We start from the raw sequence: 15,297 nt of genomic DNA on the forward strand, positions 1-15,297 counted from the left end.
GGCTAGGCCAGGCCGGAGCCAGGAGCTTCATCTTTCATGAGGGTAGCAGCTGCCCAAAGACTGGGACCCTCTTCAGCTGCTTTTCCCAGGCACATCAGCAGGAAGCTGGATCAGAGTATAGCAGCTAGGACACAAACTGGCACCCATATGTAACCCGTTGTCACAGCGGCTTTAACCACTATGCCACAATGCAGGCCCCAAGATGCTAAACTCTTATCTATTCATCTCAGCTGTTAGGTTCAGTAGAAATACAAATCAAAAACATAAACCATGTGCATAGTTTTAAATTTTCTGGTAACCATAACTAAGGAAATATGTAAAAATTAGGCTTAGTAACAGCTTTTATTATCCTAATATATCCACAAGTTTATCAATGAGGTATTTTACATTCTTTTTCATGTACTTTGAAATCTGGTGTGTAGTTTAAAGCACATCTCCACAGGAACCCATCACATTTCAAGTGCTCCCATGCTGAACAGCACGGAGCCAGAGATACTCAAGCCTATAGCACATGTTTGCAACTTACTAATTCTAAATCCTAATTCCAGCTGCTTACACATTACCATAAACTGCTGGGCAAAACTGTTCAGAACAAAACCAAATCAAATAGATTTCAAAGACTGAAGGTCCTCTGTGTTTCAGATACTATCTTAATCATTTTCAGATTTCAGATTTTGGAAGATCATGTTTGGTGTTTTTTTTTTTTTTGGAGGCGGGGGGCAAGTATCAGGGGTTAAAGACAGTTGTGCGAATAGAAGCAAATAACCTTACTTCCAAGCAATATCACCAATGGAAAAATGCATGCCCTAGAAAAGGGACAAAAGAACGTAGTAAGGATCAGCACATCCCTGTGTAGTCAACGCTGTGTAAAGTACACAGCCCTTCAGAGGTCTGGAAACACACAACTGGGCATCCAAGTCAGCTGCATATTTAAGGAATAGAAATTATAACCCATTAACCCAACAGTAAGCTGTTTTAACCCATGAAACAAATTGTTTGAGCTCTAGTTCTACTAATATTTTTGTGTTTATACACAGAAAAATAAAATTTTTTAATGTTCTATATGAAAGAAAGGAAAAAAGTCTGGAAATATATAACCCTAAATGTTAACAGTGGCAGTGGTTCAGTGTTAAGTTTTCTTTTGTTTTGTTTTTTTTTTCAGGATTTACTCATTTATTGGAAAGTCAGTTACACAGAGAAAGAGAAAGAGAGGGGGAGGGGGAGGGGAGGGGAGGGGAGGGAGAGGGGGAGGGGAGGGGAGGGAAGGGGGACGGGGGAGAGAGAGGTCTTCCATCCGCTGGTTCACTCCCTAGTTGGCTGCAACGGACGGAGCTGCGCTGATCCAAAGCCAGGAGCCAGGAGCTTTTTCCGGGTCTCCCATGTGGGTGCAAGGGCCCAGGGACTTGAGCCATCTTCTACTGCTTTCCCGGGCCATAGCAAAGTGCGGGACGGGAAGTGGAGCAGCCAGGACTCAAACCAGCGCCCACATGAGTTGTCGGCACTGCAGGTGGCATCTTTACCCACTATGCCACAGCCCTGGTCCCCACGAGTTTTAATCAAGAAAAAAACATACAAAATGGCAGTAACTTAAATTTCAACATATTCACTTTTAAACCTCTTAAGATTACAACACCCATTCAAAGCTGTTTTCCCTTCTCTAGAACCCTCACAGGCCAGCAATGTTAGGCTATAAGAGCAGAAACAAATTAAACTTAACCACAACAACCACAATGCACTTGAAGAAAACTACGAGAACACAATGACAGGCCATGAAATCTCTGCTGTCATGCACCAGTGGCATTTCCATAACACTAAGTAAGGCCAAAAGTATCATTTTTACATCAGCACCTCTCAGCTCATACAGTATGTTTGTGGTATTGCCAAGACTATCCTCCAACTCCAGACCACAATGTGAGCACAAACATCAACACCATTGTCTTCTGACCCTGGAGCCTCTAAAATGGAACTTGGCCCTCACTCTGATTTAAGGTATCACTTTCAGAAATTCCTGATTTCAGAGTACTTGGTTTAATTGGTTTCTACAAATGCTGTCTATATACTGAAAGACCTACAGGAAGTAGAAGCAAACCACTCATGGCCTCTTCCTTGAACCCCTCAGAAGCTTAAGGCCCATAAAGACAGGAATCTTTAGGTTTTTCCCCACTAACGTATTCTTAGCAGCACAAATATCTGAAACTTCATGCTATTCATTCTCGCAAGCCAACATGAGTTTGCTAACCAGGTACTTACCGAGTCCCTCGTCTAAATAGTTCCCATCTCCCAAAAGCTATAGAAATTACATGGATAAAAGAAATTTAACTGTGCAACAATTCAGGAAGTATATAATTAGGTGCAAAACTTCAAGAACCAAAGAAATAATGCAGGATGGTACAGTCTAGACAATGTGCTGCTGAAGACATGAGCACAGCCGGGGCCGGGCCCGTGCAGGCAGAACAGATCACAAAATGGAGTGAGGGGGCCTGAAGAAGGCAATGGGGACAGAAAGGGACAAATGGAATAACTGAGCAGAGCAGTTTCTCCACCTCCACTGTACACGGAGTCACCTAGGAAGCTTTTACAAAGACTGACCTTGGATCCCAACCAGAGGTCTGTCTTGATTGGCCAAGAGTAAACCTGGACATGGGGGTGTTTTACCAGCTCCCCAGGGACTCTCATCTGCACACACAGTTAAGTCATTGCCTTAGAAGAAAAAAACAAAAATCAGCGAAACTTGATCACTGGGAACACAACACCTTATGAAGAAGGAAGACTCAGAAACTGCAACAATACGTACATCTATAAAAATGATGGCAATGATGCAAGAATCCAGGGAACTGAAAAAGTGAAAATAAGTGTACTCTTAGGAACTCTACCACTCTATTTACAATGTTTCACATAGTGAACAAGTTTTAATTAATGCAGGTGGCTTTAATTCTCTACATACCATAATTATTAGTCTATGATTTATCAGAAGAAATAATTTAAATTTTAAGTGAGGGCCAGCGCTGCGGCAGAGTGGGTTAAAGTCCCAGCCTGCAGTGCTAGCATCCCAGATGGGTGCCAGTTCGAGTCCCGGCTGCTGTTCTTCTGACCCAGCTCTCTGCTGTGGCCTGGGAAAGCAGTGGAGGATAGCCTAGGTCTTTGGGCCCCTGCACCTACGTGGGAGGCCTGGGGGAAGCTCCTGGCTTCGGATCAGCTCAGATATGACTGTTTCGGTTATTTGGAGAACAAACCAGCAGAATGGAAGACCTCTCTCTCTTTGGCTCTACCTCTCTCTTTAACTGTCTTTCAAATAAATAAAATAAATCTTTAAAAAAAAAAAAAACTGAACCACTTTTTAAAATTCAGGTAGAACCAACCAAAAGAATATAAAACATATCTTCCAGAAAACCTCTCGGATTACCCACATAGAAGTAATCTCACCCTCCTTGCAATTCCTGTGGCATTTTAGCTACGCCTGTGGCAACACTCTCAGGAAGTGCACTGGGACACCAGAAGGGAGGGTCCAAGCCTTGTTCAGCCTCCTGCAGAGTGCCTAGCACAATACTTTGCAAATGACACACACTCAATGTGAACTGAGTGACAGGCGATTCTGATTAAGTTCTGCTGGTCAACAGAGGTTCTACATGTTTTGCAATGCTTCAAAAATAAGCGAAAATCTATCCCAACTTGCTTCTACTGCTTCCAAATCCTTTCACAGCTCTAACTTTCCGTGAGTATTTTCCATTGCTCTTACCCTTCATCCTCACTCTGCTGCTTTTTCGACAGTACCAAGCCTGCTCACTGTTACATGAGTCATAAAAGAAACTAAAGATTTTTACCTTTAGGAGAAACATACCCTGAGAGGATCCCTAAAATATATTTCTGAATCTCAGGAAAATTTGTTTCAAGAGTGCCACCACAATGTACATGAATTCAGTTCCCATCAAGCCTTATTCTGGTTGTCATGAAAGAATGCTAACATGGGGGCTGGAATACCAGCTCAGCAGGCTAAGCTGACGGCTATAGCAACACTCATATGAGCAACAAGAGTGAGTGCTGGTCATTCCACTTCTGATCCAGCTCCCTTCCAATGCACCTGGGTGCCTGGGTCCTGCCACACACATGGGAGATCTGGATGGAGTTCCAGGATCCTGGCCAAGCCCAGCCCATTGAAGATATTGGGAGAGTGGACAAGTGGATCATAGATCTCTCTCTCTCTCTCTCTCGCTCTCTAACTCTGCCTTTCAAATAAAAATAGCCTCTTTAAAAAAAAAAAAAAAAGCGCTATTATGATCACCATGTTTTTTTGTGTGAATGAATGTTTCCCACCTTTTCTTACTCTGTGGCACTTATGACCCGCTAGAGCAGGGGTTGGGAACCTGCGGCCCACAGGCCATGTGAGGCACTCAAACTCATGTGATCGGGCCCCGCCCAAGGCAACCACAGGCAGAACTCAAAATTCAATAAATCTACAGAAAGATACCTTTTAAACTGATGATTTTCTAAGGCCCCATAAATTATGTAATAAATATCCAAATTGCCCTTCGCAGAAAAAAATGGTTCCCTACCTCTACTCTAGACAGAAGTCAGACTCACGAGTAGGGGTGGCTGAGCAACCCCAGGACTCCAGGGGTTTCATGTAGACGGGTTAGAAAGCTCTGGGAGCAATGAGAGCAGACTTACCTTCTTCCTCACCAGAGAGAACTTTCAAAGCAGTTTCCTAACTGCAACTGTGCTGGACACAGCTGCACTACACTGCCACTGCTACACCACGGTAGGGGAACGCACCACACACACCACAGGTCTTGGTTTCTGTTTTGAACACCAACATTGCGAAACATTCCTCAACTTAAAAAATTAAGTATTTTCCCATGTTCAACCTTAAATACAGATTTTTTTAATGAGTCCCTTATTCTCATTGTGACTTATCAACGACTTTTTCCATTCAATTTAACTAAACCTATAATCTCATTTTTCTGAGGTAAGTTGCCTAAGATCAAAACATTGCAATGGCTTTAACACATTGTATATGCTCCACTAATTTCACAACATGGTACAAAGAAGCTAAAGTAAGGCACTCATTCATCTTCACGGCAGGAATTCCATCCTGACTCCCCATTATCTCTTCACATATAAGTAAACAACAAAGATGTGAACAAAGATGTGAACAGAAAGGACTAAGATCTTTTCCTAAAAAGTGTTAAAGTAGCAAAGAAAACCACTAGTAATGACAACGAATTCAGATGGTCCCTCATCTCTTTAAAATTATTTTATATAATTTTCATTTAATATATTCCTTCTTTTCAACAGTAAAATGCATCAATGGTTTTTAAACACAAACTTTTGAGGCTGGCGCCGCGGCTCAATAGGCTAATCCTCTGCCTGTGGCGCCAGCACACCGGGTTCTAGTCCCGGTCGGGGCGCCAGATTCTGTCCCAGTTGCTCCTCTTCCAGTCCAGCTCTCTGCTGTGGCCCGGGAGTGCAGTGGAGGATGGCCCAAGTGCTTGGGCCCTGCACCCCATAGGAGAGCAGGAGAAGCACCTGGCTCCTGCCTTCGGATCAGCGCAGTGTGCCGGCCGCAGAGCGCCAGCCGCGGCGGCCATTGGAGGGTGAACCAACGGTAAAGGAAGACCTTTCTCTCTGTCTCTCTCTCTGTCTACTCTGCCTGTCAAAAAACAAAAAACAAACAAACAAACAAAACCACAAACTTTAAAAATTCCCAAACAGGACAACTGTTTAGTCTAGCAATTATGATCCTCTATCTCATATCAGAGAGTCTAGGGTTTGATACCTGGTTCAGGCTACTGATTCCAGCTTCCAGCTAATGCAGACTCACGGAGACAAAAGTGATGGCTCAGATAATTCAGCTCCTTTCACTCATGTGGCAGATGTGGATTGAGTACCGGACTCCCAACTTTGGTCCAGCCCAGCCCAAGCTGATGTCTGTATTTAGGGAGTCAATCAGTGAACAGGAATGCTCATTTTCTCTCTCTTTCTGTCTCTCAAATAACTTTTTTTAAAAAAAATTCAAAACATCAAGGACAGCACTGTGGCGCAATGGGTAAAGCTGTCAACTGCAATGTTGGCATCCCATATGGGCACCAAATCCTGTCCCAGCTGTTCCACTTCTATTCCAGCTTCCCCGCTAATCGCCTGGGAAAAGTAGCAGACGTTGGCCTAATGTTTGGGCCCTACATGGGAGACCAGGATGAAGCTCCTTCCTTCAGTCTGAGTCAGCCCTAGCCACTGTGGCCATCTCGGGAGTGAACCAAAAGATAGAAGATCTCTCTCTCCCTTTCTCTGTAGTTTTTGTTTGTTTGTTTGTTTGTTTGTTTGTTTAATCCCAAACATTACCCACAGTTTGCCTCATAGAGGTCTACTTGGCAATTATCTACTCCTAAATTTAAAAATTTACAAATTATAAATAATAACAAGAAAAGGATTCCAAAATTAGCTGCTTGGGCACCTATTTGTGATAATGGAATTTAACAGTATCCAAGATCATCATCCTTAAAGACACACACTGAAAGACACTGAGGTGAAGTATCACAGTGTCTGCACCTCACTTCCGAACATTTCAGAGAAGAAAAGTACACTTTACATACACTTGCACATGAAAACATTTACACACATATGCAGAGATGCATCTATGAGTCAAATATGTCTACATTATGTGCATGAAGGGTAAATGCAGGGGCACTGTAGGATTTGTATATGTGTGAAGTTTCTCAAAATAAAAAGCTGGAGAGAAAAGGGCAATTCAGAAAGCCACTTAGCCATCCCTTGAGAAATACGCTCCAACCACAATAGACAAGGAGCCAAGAACCTATCTGACAGATGTATCTCACAGTAATGGTAAAGACACGTAGTGGAACTCTGGAGACATAAATACCTTACTGCAAAGACAAGACACTCACATTGCCCATGTACTCCGAGAGCAGGTCCTGGAGGGCCTGGCGAACAGCATTGCATTCTGCCACAATTCGCTCACGTCGGTCATCACGCGTGCAGGAAGAGTCGGCCATCAAGGCAGCCCCACTGATGATGCTTTCCAGGCGCTCCTCCAAGGAAGGCCTAAAGCGCTCCTCACTGAAGCTCAAGGGGTCCACAATAATTTGTTTCTGTGGAGGAAGCATCACCAAATGTTAGTGCTCATCCCTGTTCCTTCCACTATTCAAGAAGGCACAGAAAGTAATGGCTAGGAATATCAAGATTTAACACAAAAATCCCAACGCCTGAAAGTAAGTTATGCTTCTTGGCAGATGAAGGGCCATTCCATGTAAGCTGGCCTGTGGGAGGTCACTTCAAAAAGAAAACAGTGGCAGCAATACTAACCAGTCCAATGGGCTGGGCAAGGTATCATACCACAAATGCGAACAGAAATGTTACCATGTCCATAATACTTGTTATAATTATCTACAGGTCAGCCTATGGATGCTTCACATAATCATCAAAGGAAAACTGCAAGAAAACGGAAAGTCCTCTCACTTTCTTATGCACAAAATATAAAACTGCTACATGATATTAAAAGAACTATTTTACCACAAAGTAAAAATAACACTGACCTCTGTCTTCCAAGTTTAAGACAGGAAAGGCATTTGATGCAGTTAAGTTTCCACACGGGATGGGATGTTCATGTCCCCACTGGGGTACCTAATTTGAGTCCTGGCTATTCTGCCTCCGATCCAGCTTCCTGCTAATGGATATCCTGGGAGACTGAAAGTATTTCATGTACTTGGGCCCCTGTCATCTATGCACAAGACCAGACAGTGTTCTGGCTCCTAGCTTTGGCCTGACCCCAGATTTGGCTGTTGTGTCCAGTTGGGGAGTGAACCAGTGGATGGAAACTCGTTTTCTCTGTTTGTCTTTCTCTTTCTCTCTCTCTCTCTCTCTCTCTGTTGCTTTGTCTTTCAAATAAACAAACAAATAAATCTTTAAAAGGGGGGTTGGAGAGAAGATGGCACTGTGGTGCCGCAAGTTAAGCTGCTGCTGGCACCCCATACTGGAATGGCAGTTCTAGTCCTGCTGCTCTACTTCTGAACCAGCTTCCTGCTAATGCTGCTGGGAAGGCAGTGGAACATAGTCCAAGTACTTGGGATCTGGCCACCCATGTGGGAGATCAAAGGGAGTTCCTAGCTCAGATCATATTACTGTGGACATTTGGAAAATGAACGAGGTGATGAAAGATCTTTTTCTCTTTTTTTGATCTGCCTTTTAAATAAATATATAAATTTTTTTAAAGAAAAAAATCCATTCTCTGTCTTTCCTCCCCTCTCCCCACCCCCCAACTCCACATGAATCCAGCTCACCCAGTGCTGAGTAAGACCTGGTCACAAGCTACAGGGACAAGGTCAATTATCAACAACACCAGGGCAGCAGCTACTGGCTTCCCTCCAGATTCCCCCCTTGATAAAATTTATACTGGTAACCATCTATGCAAATATTGTGACTTTACTAGTTCTTTAAAGGGACTGTGCCCCTACTGATTTTAACTTAAATGCCAATTTTTTCCTACCGATAGCTTGCCCTTTTCCAGTAAGGATACATTTCTTCATCTATTCCCAAAGAACTCCTAGTTTTAAAACTGAACATGCAAAACCTTAAGTTTAATATTAGCCTACTTTTCAGCTGTTTACCTTTCTTTTAGGTTATTATAGGATTTCTCCAGTCAAAACTGAATATACAATGCTTTCTGGCTAATAGAAAATGAGGAATGAATGATCATGGAATTTTAATAGGAGTCACAGAGCCTCAACAAGCTTGTAATGCTTCACTGAGTAAAATCCTCTCATTTTATAAGTGAAGGAGCTACAGACCTAAGAGGTTACATGGTTTCTGATAGGCACCACTCAACTCAGGGCAAAATATGATCCTCATATCCCTGAAACAAAGATCCACCAATGTCAAACTTGAGGGAAAGGGAGACAACAGTGACAGTAAACCATCAGATCCATCTTAACAGGTTATTATAAAGTCATTTAATGTTTAAGGCTCCAGGGTAAAAACCACTAGTTCTGATAGGCTTAAACACTGTCATCCTCTTACTACATGAGAAGTCTTTTTTTTTTTTCCCCCCCACAGGCAGAGTGGACAATGAGAGAGAGAGAGAGAGAGAGAGAGAGAGAGAGAAAGGTCTTCCTTTTCCGTTGGTTCACTCCTCAATGGCTGCTGTGGCCGGCGCACCGCGCTGATCCGAAGCCAGGAACCAGGTGCTTCTCCTGCTCTCCCATGTGGGTGCAGGGCCCAAAGACTTGGGCCATCCTCTGCTGCACTCCCGGGCCACAGCAAAGAGCTGGACTGGAAGAGGAGCAACCAGGACAGAATTCCGCGCCCCGAAAGGGACTAGAACCCGGGTTGCTGGCGCCGCAGGCAGAGGATTAGCCTATTGAGCTGCGGCACAGGCCTACATAAAAAGTCTTAAATCAGTGATGCAAGCGGTAACCCAAGCCAAAGAAAAGGGTGGCATAAAGAAAAGAAAGGCCATTGACTATGGCAACCTACGCTGAAGCACAGGTGTTAAGCCATGCTTGGGACACATATCTTATATCAGAGTGCAAGTCTGAATCCCGGCTATTCTACTTCCAATCCAGCTTCCCGGTAATGTACCTATGGAACAGCAGAGGATGGTTCAAGTATCTGAGGCCCTGCCACCCATGTGAGAGATCCAGAAGCAGCTTCTGGTTCCTGGCCTTAGCCTAGCTGAGCCCTAACTATTGGCAATATTTGGAGAGTGAACCAGCATGTATATAAGATATCTTTTCTCTCTTTCTCTTTCACTCTCTCTCTCTGTCACTCTGCCATTCAAATAAATAATAATTCTTTTTAAAAAAATTTTTTAAAGAGAGCTCTTCCATCCACTGGTTCATTCCCCAAATAACTGCAAAGGCCAGGGCTGGGTCAGGCCAAAGCCAGGAGCTTCTTCCAGGTCTCCAACTTGGGTGGCAGCTGCCCAAGCACTTTGGGCCATCTTCCACTGTTTCCCCAAGCACATGAGCAGAGAACTAGATGGAAAGAAGCAACCACAACACAAACCTGCACCCATACGGGATGCTGGCATTGCAAGTGGTGCAATGCACCACTCCAGCCCCAATAAATAAATCTTTAAAAAAAAAGGGGGGGGGGATGAAAAAAAAACAAAATGCAATGCACTATACTGATTCTTCAAAGCACTCCTACTTAGGAAAGAAAGCTGCCTGCCTGAAACACAAGTTTCCCTTTATTTCTAAAAAAATTTTCACAGCAGTTGGTTTTTTAAAAATCAAACTGAAAAAAATCTTAAGCTGCTGCCATCTGCTGGAAACCACTAAGCACTGTGGGCAGGAATTAAAAACACGAAGTCAACCACAGCAGCACCCAGTGAGTGCATATAGTACGGTGTGAGCAAACAAACAATACAGACACAACACAGACCTAAGACATCAACCATGAAAGGTGAATTATTTGCTATTATGCTAAGAAAATATTTTAATTCCAAATTTGTTTCTGCTTCATTAATTTTGTCCATTATTCCCACTTAGTCACTTGAAGTATATGTAGGAAGACAAGTAAGATTAAGAGCACAGTTCTTATTGCAGCACTTATAATGTGCCTGTATCTAAATAAATTACAGTGTTCTCACAGGGGAGGGGAGAGCATGCAGAGCCTCTGTGCACTTCTATATCTCCCACAGCTTCACATCTGCCAGAAAGTCAAAATCTGGGTTGAAATTAACCAAACTAACAACCTCAATGAAGAATGATCTTACAGGAAACACAAGTTGGAGAAAAAGAATCCAGAAACTTTAACCCACTCTTGAAATAAAGAAATAAAGAAATGCTTTGGGTCAAGTTAAGGTCAAGTAGCCTGACGATTCCTAAAAATTTTCTTTATTTACATTGCAAATATGAGTGGAAATTGAGCTTTCAAATGCCTTCATCGCATTTCCCCCAGGTGAAAAGCCTGAAGTTCCTCCCAAAGACAACTTACATCAAAGTTATTGAGCGCATACGCCAGCTCGCCGCCGCCACTGCCACCCGGGTGCTGAGAGGCGTCATCTGACGTGGTGGCCTGGGCTGCATTGGAAATGCCGGTAACTGCTTGCTGCAGCTGCTTATAGATCAGGTCCCTGTTGGCCTTATAGGCGGCAACATCTGGGTGCTGCAGGCAGGCCTGGGATGCAGTATACAGGATGGGAACATTCTTCTGCAGGATCCCTCTAGCCGCAGCCATCTGATCCCGATGGCCCACATCTTTCAGTTCCTACAAGAGTAAACAAGAAATTGGCATGATCTTTAGACAGGTTATACTCCAGTAAGTTTGCTAGTACACACTGGCAAGCTGGTTTATAATGTTCAGGCACATTTTTTCCACTAACAATCTGACTTAAAAGTTCAATGCACCTTAATAAGGAACAACTGTGAGCTCTGGACCCACATGGGCCCATCTGTGGATCTCCAACCAGACTTCTTTCTGAACTACCATACCCTTGGTTTAACTCTTTGTACCTGTAGTATATCAACAAGAATTGTACCTCTCGGCACTGTTTTCAAGATTAAATGGAATAATGCATGTAAAGCACTTAGCACATAACTAATCAAAGACAACACATAAAACATGAACTGTACTTTACCTGTCCCAACCAACACAGAAAGACTACGTGGACCAACATTTAAATAAAGTAAAATTAACAATAAAGATGTATTTATCATTAAGTTACACGGCTCATGACAATCGAGACCCACATGATCCAATAATTACAATTCATGATTACAACAACCGATTGTTTAGATGTGGTCTTAACCCAAAACTGTAATGCACAGTTAAAGGGATGTAAAGTTCTTTGCACCATTTCTACTATTAACATCTACTACCAGGCCAGCGCCGTGGCTCAATAGGCTAATCCTCTGCCTGCGGCGCCAGCAACCCAGGTTCTAGTCCCAGACCAGGCGCCGGATCCTGTCCCGGTTGCTCCTCTTCCAGTCCAGCTCTCTGCTGTGGCCCGGGAGTGCAGCGGAAGATGGCCCAAGTCTTTGGGCCCTGCACCCACGTGGGAGACCGGGAAAAGCACCTGGCTCCTGATTTCGGATCAGCGCAGCGCGCCGGCCGCAGCGGCCATTGGGGAGTGAACCAACGGAAAAGGAAGACCTTTCTCTCTGTCTCTCTCACTGTCCACTCTGCCTGTCAAAAAATAAAAATAAAAAATAAAAATCTACTACTAGATAAGATAAACGACAAGTAAGTGACATCAAAATAATCAAGAGCTGGGGCTGGAATGTTTAAGATACCGCCAAATGAAGCTGGCATCCCATATAGGCACCAGATGTTGGCTGCTCCATTTCCAATCCAGCTCCCTGCTTATGGCCAGGGGAAAAATGGCCAAAGTATCTGGGCCCCTGCTACCCAAATGGGAGATCCAGAAAAAGCTCCTGGCTTCTGGCTTCAGTCTGACCCAGCCCTGGCAGTTGCAGCCATCTGGGGAATGACCTAGCAGATGGAAGATATCTCTCTCTCCCTCCCTCACCACCCCCCTCCCTTATCCCTCTTGCTCTCCCTCCCACTCCCCCTCTGTGTAACTCTTTCAAATGAATAAATACATCATTATATTTAAAAAAAAAAAAAATACCCAGAGCAGCAGCAAACATTTAGCTGGGGGGTGGAGTAGGGGACCAGGGTGCCTTCTGACTTCAGCTTCGTGCTCATGTGTGCCTTGGCAGGCAGCAGTGATGGCTCCAGCAGTCTCAAGTATTCAGGTTCCTCCCACCCAGGTGGGAAACCTGGATTGAGTGACCAACTTCCCTCTGGGCCACTGCAAGCATTTGGGAAGGGAACTAGTGGATGGGGTAACACTTGCTAGCTCTCTTATGTGCATACATGCATTCTCTCTGTCTCTCTCTCCTTTTCTTACTCTCCCCCAAATAAATTTTAAAGTAATTTTTAAAATTTAACATCTATAGTAAATTTGGATCAGTGCCACAGAAGAGGAATATAGATCAGAGTTACCTGACCACCAAATGAATGCCAACTTTATCTGATGTGTGATCATGGAACTTCAACATTAATGTTACCAACTGAATTCTAGAGTATAAATGTAAATACTTCAAAAACGAGTATTACATGTGTAAACAGTAAGATAAAATTGACTAACTTAAAAGGCCAAAGTCAATTACTCAATTAAAAGACTGACTTAGCTATTCATGGCTCATCTTTCTAGATGAATTCCTAATTAAGCATTAGAGACAACTAAACTTCCTTTGGCTTCCTTTTCCTGAAATTTGTTGTCAGTCTGTATTTTAGGGTTGTATCTTAATTCAGACCTAGTATGATATGACAGCTCACTTTTCCTACCAGATTTCTTTTCTCGTTTGGAATCTGAATTTGCAATTAATAGCTCACAGCACTCAAATGCCCTATAACATAATACATTACGCTAAATATTCAGAAACAGGACCCTGTGGATTCAGGGGATCAGTGATCGCATTAAGATTCAAGCCATGACAAGGAGCTATGGCTGACCATTAAGCTAAAACAAGCTGCTACACATGCTCTGTGTGGCATTTTCTAAATATTCTGCCCTCACCACAACCTTAGAAGTCATCTAGCCAAGCACCTGCCTGTAACTGCTTACACTGTCCTCTACTTTGAAGCTGCTCTGCCATCAGCTTTGGCATTCCCCCCAAGTACCTGTAACCTGGATCAGCACAGCCTCATAAAGGTTACCAAAGACACCAGAGTCACCTAAAGTCAACAGATGCCAGAATGACAAATCAACATCTGACTTTTTATGCCACTGTCTTGTCCAGTATGAAAAACCTCAACTTTTCCAAAGACTAAATTAGGCTAAACATTCCTAACAGGACCCTATGGATCTAGACAACTGGTCATACTTTGCTGAGTCATCTTAAGACCAGGTGCACAGGGCCGGTGCTGTGGCATAGCAGTTAAAGCCGCCGCCTGCAGTGCAGGCATCCCATACGGGCGCCAGTTCGAGTCTCAGCTGCTCCTCTTCCGATCCAGCTCTCTACCATAGCCTTGGAAAGCAGTAGTCCTTGGGCCCCTGCATCCACGTGGAAGACCTGGAAGAAGCTCCTGGCTCCTGATAGGTGCAGCTCTGACTGTTGCAGCCAATTGGGGAGTGACCTAGCAGATGGAAGAAACCTCTCTTTGTCTCTCTCTCTTTTCTCTCTTTCTCTACCTCTCCTCTGTATACATCTTTCAAATAAATAAAATAACCTTAAAAAAAAAAAAAAAAGACCAGGTGCTGTGGCTAAACCATGCTTACAAGGCTGGTGCACCTGTTCATTGTGGCATTCTCTTCATGTCTTGCCTTCACCACAATGTATCTCTGACAGACTCCTATTTGCTAATGACGGGGAATATATTTTAAACTATAATGAAAATGACAAAAAAATTCCATCATTTATTCTAGCTGCTAGAGTGTTCCACTTTTTCTCTTTAGAACTGCCTCTGCCTTAGCACAAAGAAGCTAGATTTTGTTACGATAGGAAAATAAACACTATCACAGGGCATCACTATAGTAAGAATAATCAAACATATTCTTCTCAAGACATACAGTGGTGAGAAGCAATCTACATTACTGATAAAAGAAGGCTATTAAGCAAAGTACAGGATTAATTATCAAATCAGAATCCCTGGGTCTACTTTAGCCTTCATGACTTCCCAACTCTACCATTTTAAAGCAGATTCAGGAAGAACCAAGGAGAAAACATAAAAAGGAAATAACTGCTTTCAAGGTGATCTGAACTACCCATCCCATGCAGTGATCAAGAAACTGAAGCTGGGGCCAGTATTGCAGCATAGCAGGTAAAGCCACCACCTGCAATGCCAGCATCCTATGTGGCCACCCTGCTTCCAATCCAGCTTCCTGCTAATGAGCTTTGGAAAGAGAAAGAGGATGGCCCAAATGCACGAGTCCCTACACCCAAAATAGAGACCCAGAAGCTCCTGGCTCCTGGCCTCGAACCAGCCCAGCTCTGGCTATTGCGGCCATTTAAGAAGCAAACCAGGGGATGGAAGATCTCTATCTCTTTCCTTCTCTCTGTAACTCTGACTTATAAATAAATAAAGAAGAGAGGAGGAAGGGGAGGAGGGAAGGAGTAGGAGAAGAAATTGAAACTAACTTCTAAGCAAGCTATAACACTATCTCTACCCAACAGATACAAACTTAAGCAGGAAGTTTCCCCTCATTTCCCTCTTAACAATACAAAATTGCAGCTTTAGATGGATTTGATCGGATGCTTTCTCTTGAATTCACATGACTATACTTTAAAAACAGTCCTTGGTCAAATAGCCAATCAGTCCAGATTATTTACAAGTAAA

At 43.4% G+C, this 15,297-nt stretch overlaps 1 protein-coding gene across 1 annotated transcript in view; it reads right to left on the reverse strand.

Annotated features, from left to right (window-relative positions):
* Nucleotides 1–15,297, reverse strand: part of CTNNA1 (catenin alpha 1) — a 168,422-nt gene that overhangs the window by 83,936 nt on the left and 69,189 nt on the right. The window contains exons 6-7 of the mRNA XM_062189066.1: nucleotides 10,948–11,220; nucleotides 6,900–7,103 (exon numbers count right to left, since the gene is read on the reverse strand). Of these exons, the coding sequence (XP_062045050.1) occupies nucleotides 6,900–7,103; nucleotides 10,948–11,220 (477 nt within the window). The remainder of the gene's footprint in view (nucleotides 1–6,899; nucleotides 7,104–10,947; nucleotides 11,221–15,297) is intronic.

Source organism: Lepus europaeus, chromosome 4 (genome assembly GCF_033115175.1).
Source record: "Lepus europaeus isolate LE1 chromosome 4, mLepTim1.pri, whole genome shotgun sequence".
NCBI classification, from domain to species: Eukaryota; Metazoa; Chordata; class Mammalia; order Lagomorpha; family Leporidae; genus Lepus; species Lepus europaeus.